Here is an 18,848-nt window from a genome sequence, read left to right on the forward strand (position 1 = left end):
TTCCCTTCTTCACCCACCTCTGCTGCAATGCCCACTGCAAAGCTGTCAAACGTTACTGGCTAGGCAGTGCTCGGTTAGTGATCTACCCGTTTCTCTCATTCACTTTTATTATTTAATTTAAAGACAATATAAAGATCATTTAATTTAAATTAAATAATATGAGTGAATGAGAGAAACTGTACCCTTGGCTAGTAGATGAGTATAAGTAGGGGCATAGCGAGCAGATCGAGGGACGTGATCATCCCCCTCTATTCGACATTGGTGAGGCCTCATCTGGAGTACTGTGTCCAGTTTTGGGCCCCACACTACAAGAAGGATGTGGATAAATTGGAAAGAGTCCAGCGAAGGGCAACAAAAATGATTAGGGGTCTGGAACACATGACTTATGAGGAGAGGCTGAGGGAACTGGGATTGTTTAGTCTGCAGAAGAGAAGAATGAGGGGGGATTTGATAGCTGCTTTCAACTACCTGAGAGGTGGTTCCAGAGAGGATGGTTCTAGACTATTCTCAGTGGTAGAGGAGGACAGGACAAGGAGTAATGGTCTCAAGTTGCAGTGGGGGAGGTTTAGGTTGGATATTAGGAAAAACTTTTTCACTAGGAGGGTGGTGAAACACTGGAATGCGTTGCCTAGGGAGGTGGTGGAATCTCCTTCCTTAGAAGTTTTTAAGGTCAGGCTTGACAAAGCCCTGGCTGGGATGATTTAATTGGGGATTGGTCCTGCTTTTGAGCAGGGGGTTGGACTAGATGACCTCCTGAGGTCCCTTCCAACCCTGATATTCTATGATTCTATGATTCTATGAGACTTTGACTTCCTATTACTTGTTACCATCACCCTCACCTTCCGTTCACAGTGTTCTGCACCCATCTGTCACATCTTGCCTGGTTCGGTTGTAAACTCTCTTGAGCAGAGAGGGTCTTTTATTTTATGGCTATACAGCGCCAGGCGCAATGGAGCCCTGAGGACAGTCAGCGCTTCTGGGTGCTACTGTCACACAAACAATACAATAAATAATAATCGACAGGCAAATGTGATAGTAAAACCCCCAACACTGGCCAAGAGACACTCTGGGGCAGGCATCAAATATAAATCTGCTTTTAACTCACTGTTTGTTTGAAACAGGCTCACTACCAAGATGAAGGTGTTGCTTTAAATCTCCATTCACTAGAGGTTATTCCCCTCCCACAGGAGTCCTTCCATCAGCTGTCTCTCCCCTTGCAGCAATCCCAGCCAGTGATTTCATCTCTTCACCTGCAAAGGCCTGTTGTGGGGGACAGCTGCTTTTGTTATGGGCCCTACACAGAGCCCCAATAGCTCTGTAGGCTCTTGGAGGTGCTGACTATACAGAAGGGGAGAGTCTCATGCTGAGCCACGCAGGGATCTGAAAGGCAACAAAAGATCCCCCTCCCTCATCCAGCCAACCTCCACCCCAACTCTCATCCTCACTCTCCTGCTGACTGGGAACAACGGCAAAGCCCAGGTGTCTCTGAGACAAGGAACAGAAGAACTCACCTGAAGCTGCATGACCACGTAATTAAATTTCTCATTCCTTCCACAGCCGATAAATCTGCAAACATGGTCTTTCCCTGCAGGGAAATACAAACACACAGAATATAATATAAGAAACCAGATCCAGCTTCTGCAGAGAAAGAGCTTCACAGCCAACATCTAGTCAGCCTGAAAAGACTGGACCGTTTATCTTACAAGAGGAATAAATGTAAACCCAATAGAGGTTTACATAGTAAGAAGAAGGAATGATATTAGGGAAGGTTGATAGGGCCAATCAATGAAACTGAAGAGTCTCAAATTTCCCACCCCACGTACTTGGCCTCTGCAACTCACAGCCACTGGATACCACTGAAGCCAAGAGCTCAGCAGGAGTCATATAGGAACAGGACATTGGTCTAACAACGACAATAGCTAGAATTAGAATAGTAAATACTCCAAATTAAATCTTCAAGGCCAAAGCTGCTAGCCACACACCCAACCCCATGGCCCTTTGTCCCGTAACCATAAGGAGGCGCTTACTCAGATACACCCAGGGACATCTGTCCTCTTGGGCTCAGTCCAACTACTGGACTTTTCAAACTTTTAAAGGGCCAGGCCACCTGATGGGGTGGGCTGACCATTAGGCTCTATTACCCTTAAGGGGAGACTACCCCATCACACCCTCCCAGCTGACTCCTGACTTCTGCGGGACCCACCACATACACCCTTCTAGTTTGACAGCGAACCATTGATAATCACTTGTTGAGTATGGTCTTTCAAGCTCAACCAGTTGTGCATCCACCTAATAGTAATTTCGTCTAGACCAGATTTCCCTAGTTTGCTTATGAGAACGTCAAGTGGGGCTGTGTCAAAAGCCTTATTAAAATCAAGATAGTGCTTCCCCCCATCCACTAACCCTGTCAAAGAAGGAAATCCGATTGGTTTGGCATGATTTGTTTTTTATAAATCCATGCTGGCTATTCCTTATAGCCCTATTATCCTCCAGGTGCTTACAAACTGCTTAATAACGTGTTCCAGTATCATTCCAGGTACTGAAGTTAGGCTGATTGGTTTATAATTTCCTGTGAGAAGGGAGGGTCACAGAGCTCAGGCCAAGCCCGAAGGTCTACACTGCAGCTAAACAGCCCCTTAGCCAGAGCCCCTCAAGCCCGAGACAGCTGGTATAGGGCAGCTGCGGGTTTTTAATTAGAGTGTAGACATACCCTTAGGTTTTTTTCCCATGGGTTCTTATAAGAACATAAGACTGGCCATACTGGGTCAGAACAAAGGTCCATCTAGCCCAGTATCCTGTATTCCAACAGAGGCCAATGGCAGGTGCTCCAGAGGGAATGAACAGAACAGGGAATCATCGAGTGATCCACCCCTGTTGTCCAATCCCAGCGTCTGGCAAACAAAGGCTAGGGACACCATCCCTGCCCATCCTGGCTAATAGCCATTGATGGACCTATCCCCCATGAATTTATCTAGTTCTTTTTTGAACCCTGTTATAGTCTTGGCCTTCACAACATCCTCTGGCAAAGAGTTCCACAGACTGACTGTACGTTGTATGCAGAAATACTTCCTTTTGTTTGTTTTAAACCTGCTGCCTATTAATGTCATTTGGTGACCCCTTGTTCTTGTGTTATGAGAAGGAGTAAATAACACTTCCTCATTTACTTTCTCCACACCAGTCATGATTTTATAGACCTCTATCCTACCCCCCCTTAGCTGTCTCTTTTCCAAGCTGAAACGTCCCAGTCTTATTAATCTCTCCTCCTACGGCAGCCGTTCCATACCCCTAATAATTTTTGTTGCCCTTTCCTGAACCTTTTCCAATTTCAATAGATCTTTTTTGAGATGGGGCAAGCACATTTGCACGCAATGTTCCAGGCGTAGGCGTACCATGGATTTATATAGAGGCAATATGATATTTTCTATCTTATTATCTTCTCACTTTTCAACTCCAGCAGGCACCAGATAGACAGACTGTTTTCTGTAGAGGAGAAGCCCCTAGGAAAGGCATGGCGCCAGACAGTGCGCTGTGTGCTTGGTGGGAGCAAGGGCTACAAGAGGCATGGCTTGGGACATGGGCAACTACGCTGCCCCTCAGACTATCAGAATTCCAGAGCAGCACGAATACAACCCTGGTGGGGACCAACGTTCCCTCTAATTTTTTAGATCCATATGTGGAATGAATTTTGTTATGTGCATCAATATGGAGCTGATGTGTGGTGGGGGTGGGGCCAAGGGGTTTGGGGTGCATGAGGAGGTTCAGGGCTGGGGCAGAGGATTGGGGTGGGGGTGAGGGCTCTGGCTGGGGGTGCAGGCTCTGGGGTGGGGCCAGGGATGAGGGGTTTGGGGTGGGGGAGGGGGCTCAGGGCCAGAGGGTGGGGGGGGATGAGGGCTCTGGCTGGGGGTGCAGGCTCTGGGGTGGGGCCAGGGATGAGGGGTTTGGGGTGGGGGAGGGGGCTCAGGGCCAGAGGGTGGGGGGGTGAGGGCTCTGGCTGGGGGTGCAGGCTCTGGGGTGGGGCCAGGGATGAGGGGTTTGGAGTGGGGGAGGGGGCTCAGGGCCAGAGGGTGGGGGGGGTGAGGGCTCTGGCTGGGGGTGCAGGTTCTGGGGTGGGGCCAGGGATGAGGGGTTTGTGGTGCAGAGGAGGTTCAGCGGTGGTGCAGAGGATTGGGGTGTGGGGGGGTGCGGGCTCTGGCTGGGGGTGTGGGCTCTGGGGTGGGGCAAGGTATGAGGGGTTTGGGGTTCAGGGATGGGGCAGAGGGTTGGGGTGTGGGGTGATGAGGGCTCTGGCTAGGGGTGCAGGCTCTGGGGTGGGGCTGGGGCTGAGGGGTTTGGGGTGCAGGCTGCCCCGGGGCTGCGGCAGGGAGAAAGGACTCCCCTCACCTCTCTCTTGCTGCAGCAGCCCGGGGAGAAGCGCCTCATCCTGGCCGCGGCGGATCCAAGGCTGGGGGAGGGGCACCTCTCCCCATCTGCACGGCCCTTAATAGCCTGCTGCACGGCCGCACAGCTTAGAGGGAACTTAGTTGGGGACTGCAGGATCTTCTCTGTCCATGGCCAGGAAGATGATGTCCACCCAGGGAGACTGTCATGCTCTCCTCTGAGGCTGGGGAGAAAGACCCCACCCTGGAGATCAGAGCAGGAGAGGAGCCAAACACATTTTAGAGCAGAAGCGAAGAAGGCCCCAGAAAGTTAGCAGGTGCCTTTGTTTTGTCAGAGAGCGTCTGCCACGGGGCTGCCCCTGAGCCATTTTCCTGGTAGAGGAGGTACCTGCTAACTCCCCCGCAGACCATGGCAGACAGCGGTAAACGGAGCGAGTCAGTGCGGCTCATTCTGAATCCCCTTCCTTCCATCCCTCGCCCACCCGCTTCGACACCAGGGACATACAGCACACGCTTGACGAGGACACAGATTTATTCGGCCACACGAAAAGCCTCTGCAAGGAGATGAGACCGGAATTACATGGAGCCAAGGCTGCAGCGGTCTCCACTAATGAAAGCAACACAGGTATGCCAGGGCACGGCATTGCGAATAGCTACGGGACAGCTATCTGGGAACAAATGGGCAAACCGTGGAAGGGCCCTCCTGTGTCAGGACATCCCCACCTCTGCCTCCCCCTGCAGTGAGCAGGAAACAGGCAATGCACCACCACACGGTGCCTGCTGTGATTCGATCATGATGCAATCAGACCACAGCATGGCTATGACAGACAGTCGGCACCTCACACAACTGTTCAATATTCAGCAGATCCCTGCACTGCAGAGTAAAACTGATCAGAGGCCTACGTAATGAGATTGTTAAACTGAGCCAAAGGAATGGACGGGGAAATGCCACAGTGAACTCCAGGAGCTTGTAAATATGGGAGCAGGCGTCCTGCAGAGTGAGGTCGAGGAGGAGCGCACATGGCTCCCAGCTTCACACAGCTGCAGTCTGCAGCAGAACAGCAGCTCTGCGGTAGAACTAGCAGACAGAGAACGCAGCACATGGCATGCACAGACATGTAGGCTCCTGCCCCCGGCTCTCGCTGCACAGCCATCCCACCTCTTCCTACAGACCAAGCCTGGAGCACTGAGCAACACACCCCTCAGAATCCCTGAGCCGCAGTCCCAGGGAGGGTCAGATGCTTTCCTTATCACTGCACAAAGGATGACAGAGCAACATTTTACAAAGGGATCTTCTTAAAGTGACTGTCTCCACTGCAGCAGGGCCCCACCCAGCAACGGCTCAGCATACAGCATAGTGCTTGATCCAACAGTTTGCAGCAGCTCCTCCCCGCAGGAGCATAGAGAAGGGCAAAGGGGATAAATCCATTGGGTTTACACATGGCACATAGCTAAAGTGAAGTGAAGATTGCTGCCACCAGGGTCAGATTAAGCCACAGGTACTCAAGACACATGGACGAGAGTCCCAGTTCCTCGAGCCATGTGCAAACCCTAAACAGAGCATTAACGTTACAACAACAAACCCCAGACACTTAAAAAAGCCAGGAAACAGAGTTAAGGGTAATGCTTCTCACACAACACCCCTCAAACAACCTTAACTCTGCCCCTGCAGGAACGCCCCAAGGGACTCAGTATTGTAACCTTCCATAACAAATGCTGCTATTTTATAAGTGTCCCATCTGCTCTGGAAAGTGACACCCAAGTCTCATGACACCGAGCAGCCATGTCTCCCTCTGCCAGCATTCCAAAGCAGGTGCAAAGGCTCAGGAAATGAGAAAAGACAACTTCTCTCGTAATCACAGGGGCCTTCCTGCCAAACGAGAAAAAGAAAACTCTGCTCCCTCCTTTCCTTCATTATACGTGCCCACTGCAAACTCTGGATGGCAGCATCACTGTGACCATTCCCTGATCCAGGGGCAGGGAACTCACCCTGACCCACTCCCCAGAGCCAGGCTCTGTGCACATGGGGGGAAAGGAACTAACAAGGGGAGCACAAGAGGTGACTCTGGACTTCTCCATGCCCTTCCCTACGCATGGCTAATTGCCATCTGTGTCTGACACCGACTAATATTCGCCGGGCAGAAGCCTGGTCCTGTAAAGCAATATGCATGCCTGTGCCATACTGAGGTACGATCCAGACTAATGAGTAGCTGTGTCAACCCTGCCCTGTGACCTGGGGTACCCTTTACAAAGCCTCGCTGCTCACAAATAGCCTCCAGCCTGTAAGTCACTCCCAGCTAGGTCTCTGTGTGCTGCAGCCAGCCAGCCACACCTTGGCTCTTACCAGCCTTAAAAATGACCCCAAACACTCCCAGTCCCAGATTTCCCCCCAGGAGCATATGTCCTGTTCTGCCCAGCCCTCTCCAGGACAGTATGGACTAAATCTGTTTTTCCTTTAAAGGAATAATATGGTAACAACTTGCTACCCCAAACAGAGTTACCCAGACACTTTAACTTGAACACACTGGATTAGATAAAACAAGGAAACAAATGTATTAGCTACAAAGAGAGAGATATGAAATGAGCACAAGTAATGAGGCATAAAAGCCAAAAATAAAGATAAAACGTTTACTGATGCCTAACTTGACAAATTACATTAGATTCTTTAGGCCAGACCCCTCCCTGAGTCCAATGGCTGCTTCCTTTGTCTCTTCAAGTGCTGTGAATGCGATGGGCAGGGAGAGAGAGAGGGGTGTCTTGGGTTGTTTGTCTCTCCTTTTTACAGTTTCAGTCCTTCTCCTGAAAAACATTTCCTGAGAACCAGGAAAAGAGTCTATGTGGAAGGATGTTCCCTGCTGGGTTCTTGTCACCTGTTGGAACTTCCTTTGTCTTTACTTCCTGCTTGAGACTCTGTTTACTGCTTAAATGCCAATTAAGCAGAATACACCTTCCTTTGTTTAGGACACACCTGTATGCCAACCTCTCTTTGGGCAGGGCTGGAACATGAATTTATAACACCATGCAGGGGAATCTTATAACTTCACATACAACGTTGCTGCAGACACACTCACGCAGGGGTTCTCAAACTGGGGGGTCTGACCCCTCAGGGGGTCGCAAAGTGGTTACTTTGGGGTTGCAAGCTTTCAGCTCCATGTCATGCTCAGAAGTCTACACAGCAATGAAACAGCCCTACAGCCCAAGCCCTACGAGCTCGGGTCAGTTGCCACGGGCCAGCTGTGATGTCTAGTTGCTGTATAGGCATAACCACAGTGGCCACTATCTTGCTCACTGAACATGCACCCCTGGGAGCTTTCTGACACGTAGATGAGCTGATTTTAGACACTGAGGGTTAATGTGCCCCAACAGGCTGTGAGAACAGCAGGGAAAGGGGTGAACCTGAAAGGTGGAGGAGGCGGGTGACCCTGATTACACTTTCAGAGTAACAGCCGTGTTAGTCTGTATTCGCAAAAAGAAAAGGAGTACTTGTGGCACCTTAGAGACTAACCAATTTATTTGAGCATGAGCTTTCGTGAGCTACAGCTCACTTCATCGGATGCATACCGTGGAAACTGCAGCAGACTTTATATATACACAGAGAATATGAAACAATACCTCCTCCCACCCCACTGTCCTGCTGGTAATAGCTTATCTAAAGTGATCATCAGGTTAGGCCATTTCCAGCACAAATCCAGGTTTTCTCACCCTCCACCCCCCCACACAAATTCACTCTCCTGCTGGTGATAGCACATCCAAAGTGACAACTCTTTACACAATGTGTATGATAATCAAGTTGGGCCATTTCCTGCACAAATCCAGGTTCTCTCACTCCCTCACCCCCCTCCAAAAACCCACCCCCATACACACACAAACTCACTCTCCTGCTGGTAATAGCTCATCCAAACTGACCACTCTCCAAGTTTAAATCCAAGTTAAACCAGAACATCGGGGGGGGGGGTAGGAAAAAACAAGAGGAAATAGGCTACCTTGCATAATGACTTAGCCACTCCAAGTCTCTATTTAAGCCTAAATTAATAGTATCCAATTTGCAAATGAATTCCAATTCAGCAGTTTCTCGCTGGAGTCTGGATTTGAAGTTTTTTTGTTTTAAGATAGCGACCTTCATGTCTGTGATTGCGTGACCAGAGAGATTGAAGTGTTCTCCGACTGGTTTATGAATGTTATAATTCTTGACATCTGATTTGTGTCCATTTATTCTTTTACGTAGAGACTGTCCAGTTTGACCAATGTACACTGTGAGGAATGAGGCCTAATATGTGTGACCAAGGTAGAGAGAGAAGACTGGGGTGCTGTCTCCCAAAGCTCCTGAACAGTGGTTTGTTTTCAGTTTGCAAATCATGCCTTTGTAGCAGAAAACATAATCTCTGAGCACACAGAGGATGGGCTAGGCTGGGCTGGGCTGAGTGTGTGGGGGGAGAGCGCGAGTGAGGGAATTACTCTTTAGGCTGGTAGGGCTAGGCCAGGCACCTGTGAGGTGGGAGCCCCAGGGCCCAGTCTCCCTGCTCCAGTGTCTCGCTAATTATTTATCCAAAGTGAAACACTTTATGAGGAGCCCCCCATCGGACTATCCCGTAGCCCCGTGGTTAGAGCTGATAGCCCTGAGCCCCCATTAAATTAAATTAACACCCCCCTTTTTAATGTATAAGGGGGGTCACCCTCAGAGGCATGAGCTGGAACCCAGGACCTTGAGAGGTGGGAGGGTCCCAGAGCCCAGGCTCCAGCCTGAGCTCAGAAGTCTACACAGCAATGAAAATAGTCCAGCAGCCCAAACCGGCTGGCATGGGCCAGCTGTGTGGTTTTTTTGCTGCGTAGGCATATCCTATCTGTAGGCCTTTCATGAACAACGAAAGAAAACAGAAGTAAGAAAACAGAGATTAACAGTGCACAAAGCATGAATTCACAAGTGGCCTTGTAACTAATACGTAGCTAGTAGATAAATGATAAACAAGGTCATGTGTGATAAACTCCCAGATGCACCTTTGCTTACCAGTACATACTGTAGCATAGGGATAGTTCATGATCTATACAGGGACTGGGTCACAAAATCAATAAGCCAATCATCAAGCGTGCGATACAATGTAGAATGTGATGCGCATGTGTTAGTCTGGTTAGAATAGACCTATCCTCTGATTTACAGTGATGTACTTTGGAGTTGTGATGCACCCTAATTCACCATGCCCCACCTGAGCCTGATCACATCCCATGTAGCTTCATGAAATTCAATAAAGAAACCTCAGTGACAAGTCTCGATTCCAACCGAGTTTTTGGATTCCAGAGAACTGCAGAAAATGTTCTCCCAGAACTGGACAAGGCACTCTGGATAAGCTGAGTGGAAAAGGTGTGAGGGAATCCCAACATTTTGGTGCCAGAACCCAGGACCCTCTTTTCTAAAGCAGGTAAAATACCTTCAGTGATGAGTATCACTGGGATCTCCGCGTCTGGTAATACACCCCTTAATGTTAGGCAGAAACCCTCACAATAAGGGAAGTGGAACTGAAAGCGTTAAAAGTATGAGGAAGCCAGTACCCCGCTGGAGGGTTGGATTAAATCCAACGGCAGACCCTTTGGACTCCCCAGAAAAGTGACAGGAAACTGGGACTGGGTGGAAAAAAGGAACTCCAGTAAGTGGAGCAACATTTTAAAAAAATAAGAAGGAAAAAAACATGTTCTCTCCTAAGAAAAATTCCGTAACATAAGAGAAATGGGGGGATAATTTGGATATCTATGGAAAAGAATTATTGGCAGGACACAGAAAAGGTCTCTTGAATGTCACTGGAGCTTTAAAGAATAAGACCCATGGACGACCCTGGAGGAACAGTAATTGTAGCTAAACAATATGTGCAAAAACCCCACAAAGATAAGCTCAAAGCCAGCAAGAAAAATCTCTGAGAAACATGTCACTTTGGAAGATAGGTAAGTGATTTAAGGAAAAGGTATGGGCAGTTATAAAGGAAGGGTTGCACCATTTAACACTGCATAGCTCGGAGGGAACTAAACCGGTGGGGTTGTGGAGGTGTTACAAAGAGGAAGTAGAAGTGTTAAAAGCTTGGTTTAATAATAAAACCCCATTATATCCATACAACTCTGGATAGTCACGACTGGTGGAACCCTCAGTCAAATGATATAAGGGGGTCAGGTGGTGATTACTGCTAGGTTTTTGTCTCCAGGAGCCTTTAACAGCCACTCTGAAGGAAAATGAACCCTTTTCTCAAAGTAATGGTCTGTAAATAATAAAGTATAAACGACTGCTGCAGGCAGACAGACAAGCTCATCTGACTATGGACGATTTAGTCAAAATCACCAAAAATGAAATAGGGATTTCTATACGGCTTCACTGCTTCTGAGTGTACTAGAATGGATGTAACCTGGGTACGGTTGTGTAGAAAAATAATTCAGAGCAACACAAGGGGAGTTGATCAGCTCAAAGAACAGATTGTAAGGGAAAAAAGGGGGGAAAACACGTAGTAATACTGCCAGTCAGAAAAAGAAAAATGGAAAGTGTTACAAATAGCTCACTAAAGTCTCGGATAGCTGAGCCAGGGAAGAAAAATAAGGGAATAAAACCCCATAAAATAAAACATGGCTAGGGTACAGCAATTATCAGAGCCCAGGCCAAAAGAGTTCGCCTGTGCAAAGTCTTAAATATAAAAATAAAACTGCCGGTTAGAAATGTGAGCAACTTAAATGTGGCATCTGCCATTTACAAAGGGAAGACATCAGGAGTGTAAAACCATTTTAGGAAAGAAGGAGGTTCAGAGGCTCAGTTGGCTAGGCTAAGCCAAGCAAATGTAAAATATTTATTTGGTCTCAAACTGTTTGCAGCACAGCAAGGGACTGCAGATTTTTTTTTAAACTGTTTAAAAAGGAAATGTAAAACGTAAGCATGAAATACATTGGCTTTTAAAAGATTCCACTACAAATCTAGCCAAATCTTTCATTCAGAGTTGCAATGCTGACCCAAACTCTGTTGGGGCAGCAGCCAACATCTCCTGGCAGCCTTAACTTTGTTTGTTAACACATTGGGCACCTCAATGCTTTTACAATGGTTAAACATTTTAAAAAAAATTAGGTTATAAATGTTAACTGGAAATTAGTAAATGAAAATAGGGACTCAAAGGGTGGCCAGAACAAGGATAGATGCTGGATCCCTTTTTCAGTAACAAAGCAACAGCTGAAACAGTTGCAGAAAAAATATTAATAATGTGTATATATAAGTAAATTGACATCACTAATATAATGTTATGGCAAGTGAAAATGGAAATTACTTATGAAAGCAGTGTGCATTCCTATGGAACATGCAGTGTACACAGTGAAAGGGGTAAAAGAAATGTGAATGTGTTACTTCCGATAGGTTGTATTTTCTTTTTCAGATAGCTGTGTGCTTTGAAAGGAGAAACCAACCAAGCGCCAAGGAAAATCAGTCAATATAAGCAGTGAAGCCCAATCACCATTGGAAAGTGCCACCCAAATTCTGTTTTCTTTTAATAGCTTATTAATTATGGATGATGGAGCAACTTTGAATAATGCCCTTCCCATTCACAAACATGGCAACATTTCCTTTTGAAAATTCTATTCAAAAGTTTTGTTTAACTGTGGTGTAAAATAAATGCCACTAAGGGAATAAACACAAGAATTATATGGTAGAGTTTTGTAAGTCAGAACAAACAAAAGAAAACAAAAAAGATTAAAGTGTTTTAGACTGCAAACAGGTCCATAGTTTAGGGTTAAAATCTACCGGGGGAAATATTGTACAGAAATGTTCAATTTCATTATGTGTCAGTGTTATTCAATTTTACCAATTAGCAGTTACCTAAAGGATTGTGCTCACTGACGGTTGGGACAATATAATTAAGAACCGTTGAAAGGACTTTCTGAATACAAATGTCTACTTTAGAATGGTGTAAAACTTCCAAGGGGGAGCAGCAACTACAACAAAAGAAACTTAATAAGACTGTCACAAGAACTGGACTGTTTCCAATTGACATGTCACTCTGAAACCAAGCTGACACAAAGATGCTGTGGGAATGTGGCCAAGCATTTCAACAGAAGATAGCAGCAAACATCTCGCATCCATTGAATGAGCAAAACCAAGAATTCATTAAGCTTTGTTATCTGTATATAATATACATGATATTGTAATTTATTTTAAGGAAGTATGGGATTAAATCACTGTGCTCCAATAATAACGTGCAGCATGGGGGATACATGCTATACAAAGTAAAACCAGCCTGAAGTAATATGGAGCAAGAAAACTTGCCCTCTTTTATTTCCACAGAAAAGTTAAAAATGTAGAACAAGAGAGATGACACCAGTCGGTTCGGGATAAGGAAATTAACAAGGGTCCAATACCATGAAGTTAAAACTTAAGTCATTGCAACCTGTATGGTGCAGAAGGAGTTTGTTCTGCCTCCTCAAATATTGTTGCAAACTAATGACAAGGTCTGGAAAGCCCAAGACTTGTTCTGCTGTTTGAACCTGAGAGACACTAACAGGTATCATGCCTTAGAGACAGAGTCGCCAGCATGTGGGTTCACGCTGCCGGGCACAGTCTACAAATTGCACAGTATGGTTGAGATGCTGGGAAGCTGGTGGAGTAAAAACTACCTATGCTGGGAATGGCAAGTGTTGTATGGTGGCTGATGGGGAACACTTCCGGTATGGAGCCAGGGAATGTGCTGAATTTGCTGTGGTGATAGATAAAAACACAATATACACACTGTTAGGGGATAAAGTAACTAAAATATAGGGAAAGTTAAAACTGTAGAAGGATGCTTTAAAAGTAGGGTGGCCATATTTCCCTACACTGAATACGGGACACCTGGTAAAATTACTCGTATTCAAGCGAGTCCAACGGCAATCCATCAGAACTATGCAGTACAAACGTTCAAATTAATATCAAGTTGATTGAGCCCCTGTTAAAAAGAAACACTGCATAGTTGGATTGTTTTTATTTGCCTTCTTATCTTTAAGGCTTTAGGGTTCACACAGGGAGAGGTGACACGCACGCCCCACCTCCCCACACACACACAAGGGGGGGGGTGGGATGACCTGGCCTGAGTCTTTGCAGAGCTCATCTCTTCACCCTCACTCCCCCGTGGCTGGAAGCAGCTTGTCCTTTCCTGCCCACACAGTGTCGAAAGGTAGCTAACACCTCCAGGCTCCTGCTGGCCACTGACATAACCCAGCCATCTCCTGTCCCCCTCGGCTATCGCGTGGGCAAGTAGGGGTTAAGCCCTAAGGATGCATTGTGCACCAGGGCCCAGGGAACCTGACTGCAGGGACTTCAGTGAGCCCAGCTGGAGACGTGGCTTGGCAGGGGAGGGTGCCTAGGGGACGGAGCAGCCCCATGCTCTGTGGGGCCAGGACCCAAGGGGTGTGGGGTGAAGAGGGTGCTAATCCCCTGTCTGGGGAGCTGCTGTGAAGCTGCAGGTTCAGAGCATGGCCAGGTTGGAAATCGCTTCCCGCCATTCCAGAGGTTAGCTGAGGGGTGGAGAGGCTTCCCCGTCCCAGTACCATGCGGGACTTTGGCACCTGCAGGGCGTGGCTCCTCCTGGCCAGTGCCCCGGGCCAGAGGGTCTTGGGCTTTCCCGGGGTGCCTGCCCAGCCAGAGGCAGTGGGGGAAGGAAGGAGCCTGCCAGCCAGGCTGCTGGTTAGCTGAGCGCTCTGACCAGGAGCTGGTTCTCTGCACAGCGCTGGGAGAGGGACACGCCCTGCCGGGGGGGATATGAAAGAGCAGCGGGGCTAGGGAGGGTGAAGGGGCAAAGCAGGGAGAGGACAGTGAGAGGGGGAGCACGTAAATGGCCGCTGTGTGGCACCTACCCACACTCATCAGCCATCACCAGCCAGAAATGGGAAGGGAGGCAGGGCCCAGCTGGCCAAGAGCCAGCATGCAGCAGGGGCTGCGCTGATGCACCAGCAGGGGGAGTGGCTGTCCCCACGTGCTGCATCTTCACCCCACCACCAGCCTTACACACCCACCCTCATCATCGACCACTGGAGCCCCGCCACTCACTGCTGGCGGGTGGGCGGCTGGCGAGCAGGGATCCGGTCAGCAGCAGGACCCGCCAGTACTGATGGAGGGGAGACAGAAAATACTGGACAATCGGCCTGTTTCTAAGAAACACTTGGGACACCTGCAGGAGGGCTTAAATACGGGACTGTCCCTTTTAAAACGGGACATCTGGTCACCCTATTTAAAAGTAGTATTCCTCCCTTAAGCCTGGATCTTAAAATCCCTATTTGTAATAGCTAGGTAGTCAAGGCTACTGAACGTGATATATTCAGTAATGAACTTGTAATTCATCTGGCTTAGGGAACAGAAGAACTAAAACAAGGAGTTAGTAAAACACACTTTGGAACAGTTGGTACCCACCACCCAGCTCATAACCAACCAAAATAATGAGATAGGCACCATCGTTGTGGGAGCAGTTAACCCTTTGTTGGCTATGAAGAGTAGGAAGCCTCCACCCTGTATGTAATTCAGATAGTCAGTGTACTTTTAATGGCTGTACAATTTGTAACCAACACTGCTGTACTAAAAAAGAAAAAAAAAAGGAGTGGAAATGCAGGCCTTGTGTGAACAATGAAAGAAAACAGAAGGAAGGAAACAGCGCTTAACAATGCACAAAGCATGAATTCACAAGTGGCCTTATAAATAATCTGTAGCTAGTAAATAAAAAGTAAGCAGAAGAGTCATGTGTGACCAGCTTGCAGCTTTGCTAACTAGCACATCTTGTAGCGTATGGACAGCTCATGATCTATACAGGGATTGGTTCATAAAATCAGTAAGCCAATCATAAAGCACGTGATACAATGTAGAATGTAATGCTCATGTGTTAGTCTGTTTTAGACTAGGTATATAATTGGATTTATAATTATGTACTTTGGTTTGTACTTGTGGTTCACCCTAACCCACCCTGCCACACCTGAGCCTGTTCACCTCAGGTATAGCTTCATGAAATGCCCATAAAGAAACTCAGTGACAAGTCTGGATTTCAGAGAACTGGAAGAAATGTTCTCCCAGAACTGGACAAGGTGCTCTGGATAAGCTGAATGGAAGAGATCTCAGACTTTGGAAGCCCAAGGCTATGCAGAGCATTAACAGAGCTCTGTGCTGAAAAGTTGAATGTCACAAACACACTCTAAGCTAGGCTGAAGGAGAAAGTTAGAGAGAGTATGAGCAAACTTGGCCTCCAACCTGGCCATGGCAGGGCAAGTGTAAGATCACACAGAGCTGCTGGAGAAAAGAGCAGTTGATTACCAACTCATTTCCATCTTACCTTGCAGCTTCTTCAGGACAGCCACCTCCATCTTGAGGACCTGTTTGGGCTGCTGGGCTGACTCCACTTTCAGGGCCACGTTCTCACGGGTCAGGAGATCCATTGCCTCATAAATCTCACCAAAACCACCACCACCAATCTTCTTCAGCTACACAGAACACAAAAGCAGGGCTTAGCACAAATAGGCAAGACCACGTCTGTCCATTTACCATCTCACAGCAGGAAGGAGCAGGGCACCAGCCCCTTCACTGTGCAAGGAGGTACTGGGCCCGCTCCCCAGGCTGCCTGCGACGTGACCACGTGTCACAATCAGGACATGGGTGGTCTGAGCTAGTGGTTAAAGCAGGAGTTAGGAGAGTCAGGCCGGGTCGGATACCAGGAGACCAGAGGACAAACCGAGGAGAATTGAGTGCCTGGAGGCAGGCTACCAGGAGATCAGAACCAGGACACAAACTTGAGAGCTGAACCACAGAACTGTGGTTTCCGTTTGCCAGAAGCTGGGAATGGGTCACAGAGGATGGATCATTTGATGATTCCCTGTTCCGTTCATTCCCTCTGGGGCACCTGGCATTGGCCACTCTCGGAAGACAAGATACTGGGCTAGATGGATCTTTGGTTTGACACAGTGTGGCCGTTCTTATGTTCTTAATGACAACCAGAGTCAGGCCGGGTTGGGATACAAGGGAGTTGAGTCACGGGAGGAGGAGCACAAGCAACACAGTTCTCCCAGAGCAAAGCAGATCCCAGCTGTATGGACAACTTCCTGTTCCTGCGCTTATATGGAAGCTGTGGACCAATCAGGACCCCCAGCATTCTGCCAATCTGGTGCCAGGACTGGAGTCCTCTGTCGAGGTTCAGCTGCTGTCTTAGCAGCTGTTAGCAGGTAGCAGATTGGAGCGTATTGCTCCTAAGAGTCCTGTGGATATGGGTCCAAGACCCATGGTCCCTGATACCACGCGTTCTCTGCCCAGGGAGGTAACAGCCCAGCTTCCCAGCCTCTCTGCAATGTGACCACCCCATCAAAGCACAGGGAAGTATTTGCCCAGCTTCCCAGTCTGTCTGTTATGAGCAAGAGTGGAGAAGGAAAAGGTGGCTTTTAGCCATCTTTGTGTTCCCTCAGTCTTGGGCTGATTTGTGTCAGGCCAGACCTAGCACAAGTAAGAACAGACTTAAGTCTGTTCTAACTTATGCCAGCTGCCCATGGCCCCATCCATTCAACATCTGGGGGGTACCCCATTTTCCCTGGACATGGTGAAGAGAAGGCAATTTGCAGGCCATATACTGGAGCAATACATAACACCAACATTACTAGCAGACAGGACGCAGACTCCAGTGAGAACCATCTGGCCTGGGACTGCCAGTTCCTTTCAGCTCCACTCTATTCAATGGAAAGGAAATAGCTGTTCACACGGGAGCTTCCCTAGCTCTCCAATACCATCACTGAAAGTGTGAGGATCAAGAGTGAGCAGGGCATGCTGGGATCAGCCTTTCTAGGCCACATCCCATATTAATAATACTTAACACATATATCACACTTCCCAAGACTATCTGATTAAACCTCACCAATGCCTTGGGAGGAAGGTTCATGGTATCCTCATTTTACAGATGGGGAAACTAAGGCAGGCTTTCAGGGGCTAAATGACTTGCCCGAGACTATCTAGTAAGTCAGTGGCACAATGGGGAACAGCACTCAAGATATCATGATTCCTCATGTTATTGTCATTCTTCTGTACCTTGTAAAATAAGGGAAGGCATAGACTCCATAGCTCAAGTTTGTGTCCTGCACTTAGGCCACCTCTCTCCTAGCAGAATAAATGGATGAGATCCTAGACAGGAGAATCTTTTCCCTCTCTAGCTAGCCTAGTCTTGTTAGACATCACTAAGGGGAGAAGACTGTAGAGCTAACAGGCCTAGCCATCAATGCTGCTTCCTTGTTTCACAGACAGTAATGGGAGAGGAAAGCACCTCTGTAGAAACAAGGCCTGGTAACACACAACCCTTGAAAAATACTCCCCTGGGCTCCTTTGAAACAGGATCTTTAAATCCTGAGGCTGTTCAATCCGAGCGATCATTAGCATTGCCAGTCACAAGAATAAAACACGAGCAACCTTGCTGCTGTCTGGATAGAGTTTGTATTTCAGCCTGCAACAAGAACCAACCCATTCTGCTGCTGGACACCCTCACAATCACACCCAATGCTTAGAGCTCTGCCCTGGATGCCAAGCATAAAAAAGTCACAATACTATCCTGCCAGCAATCACCAGTCCAGTCCCTGCTCTCGTAGGCAGACCTGTCAGATAACCCAACCCGTAACTTATCAAGATCCATCTTAAGGCTGGTTAGGTGGTTTGCCCCCACTCCTCCTAAGGGGAGGCTGTTCCAGAGTCTCACTCCTCTGATGGCTACCAGGCTTAATTTGCACTCCCTCTGGCATTCCATCCATGAAAACAATCAGGAATGAAATAGTTCGTGTCAACACTGAAGTGTCATTGTGGACACGCCAACAACATTAGAGGGGTTGGGGGAGGTGTCCACATCTCAGTCATTATTTCAACATATCTGCACATGCAGTAAAACCTCTCTGCATTGATTACATTTGGTTCACACATGGAAGGTTTTTCTTTGCAACCACGAGGGCTAGACACTGATTTTTAAGAAGTAAAAGCTTAGATTCTGTGCAGTCTGAATGTGTCATGTGGATCTCTCAGGGTAGCCAGTCTCTGTGGATAGACTAAGCCCAGTGCCCCTGGACCAGATCAGGTGAATCCAATCCAGCCAATTTAAGAGGGCTGAGCTACATCTATAAAGAGCTGCTAGTGGGCAGTCAGAGTGGGAGATGGACTGAGACAGATTGTGCCCTGGGAAGGGGAAGGGGAAGGGGAAGGGGAAGCCACACCAGAGTGGAACAAGGGGCCAGGGCCTCAGAGAAGCAGCCCTGAGCTGCTCCAGGAAGGGAGAAGAGGTGACTGAAACTGAGAATCTGCCAGGAGCAGGCATGCCAGAGACCCCAGGGAGAAGAGGTCCTGAAGCCCAGGGCTAAGGAATGAGTTAAAAGTCTGATTTTTTCTGTTTGTTTGCTAACCTCTGTTAAGAAAATACACCTCCTGGAAAAGGACCGGGCGAGGCAGTGCATGCTTTGAGACTGGAGAGGAACCTGGGATGGTGACAATGGGTC

At 47.9% G+C, this 18,848-nt stretch overlaps 1 protein-coding gene across 1 annotated transcript in view; it reads right to left on the reverse strand.

Moving 5' to 3' along the window:
* Window positions 1–18,848, reverse strand: part of TTBK1 (tau tubulin kinase 1) — a 120,663-nt gene that overhangs the window by 81,802 nt on the left and 20,013 nt on the right. Inside the window, exons 2-3 of the mRNA XM_077812083.1 lie at window positions 15,674–15,821; window positions 1,512–1,585 (exon numbers count right to left, since the gene is read on the reverse strand). Of these exons, the coding sequence (XP_077668209.1) occupies window positions 1,512–1,585; window positions 15,674–15,821 (222 nt within the window). The remainder of the gene's footprint in view (window positions 1–1,511; window positions 1,586–15,673; window positions 15,822–18,848) is intronic.

The sequence above is a fragment of the Eretmochelys imbricata genome, chromosome 3 (assembly GCF_965152235.1).
Source record: "Eretmochelys imbricata isolate rEreImb1 chromosome 3, rEreImb1.hap1, whole genome shotgun sequence".
Classification (NCBI taxonomy): domain Eukaryota; kingdom Metazoa; phylum Chordata; order Testudines; family Cheloniidae; genus Eretmochelys; species Eretmochelys imbricata.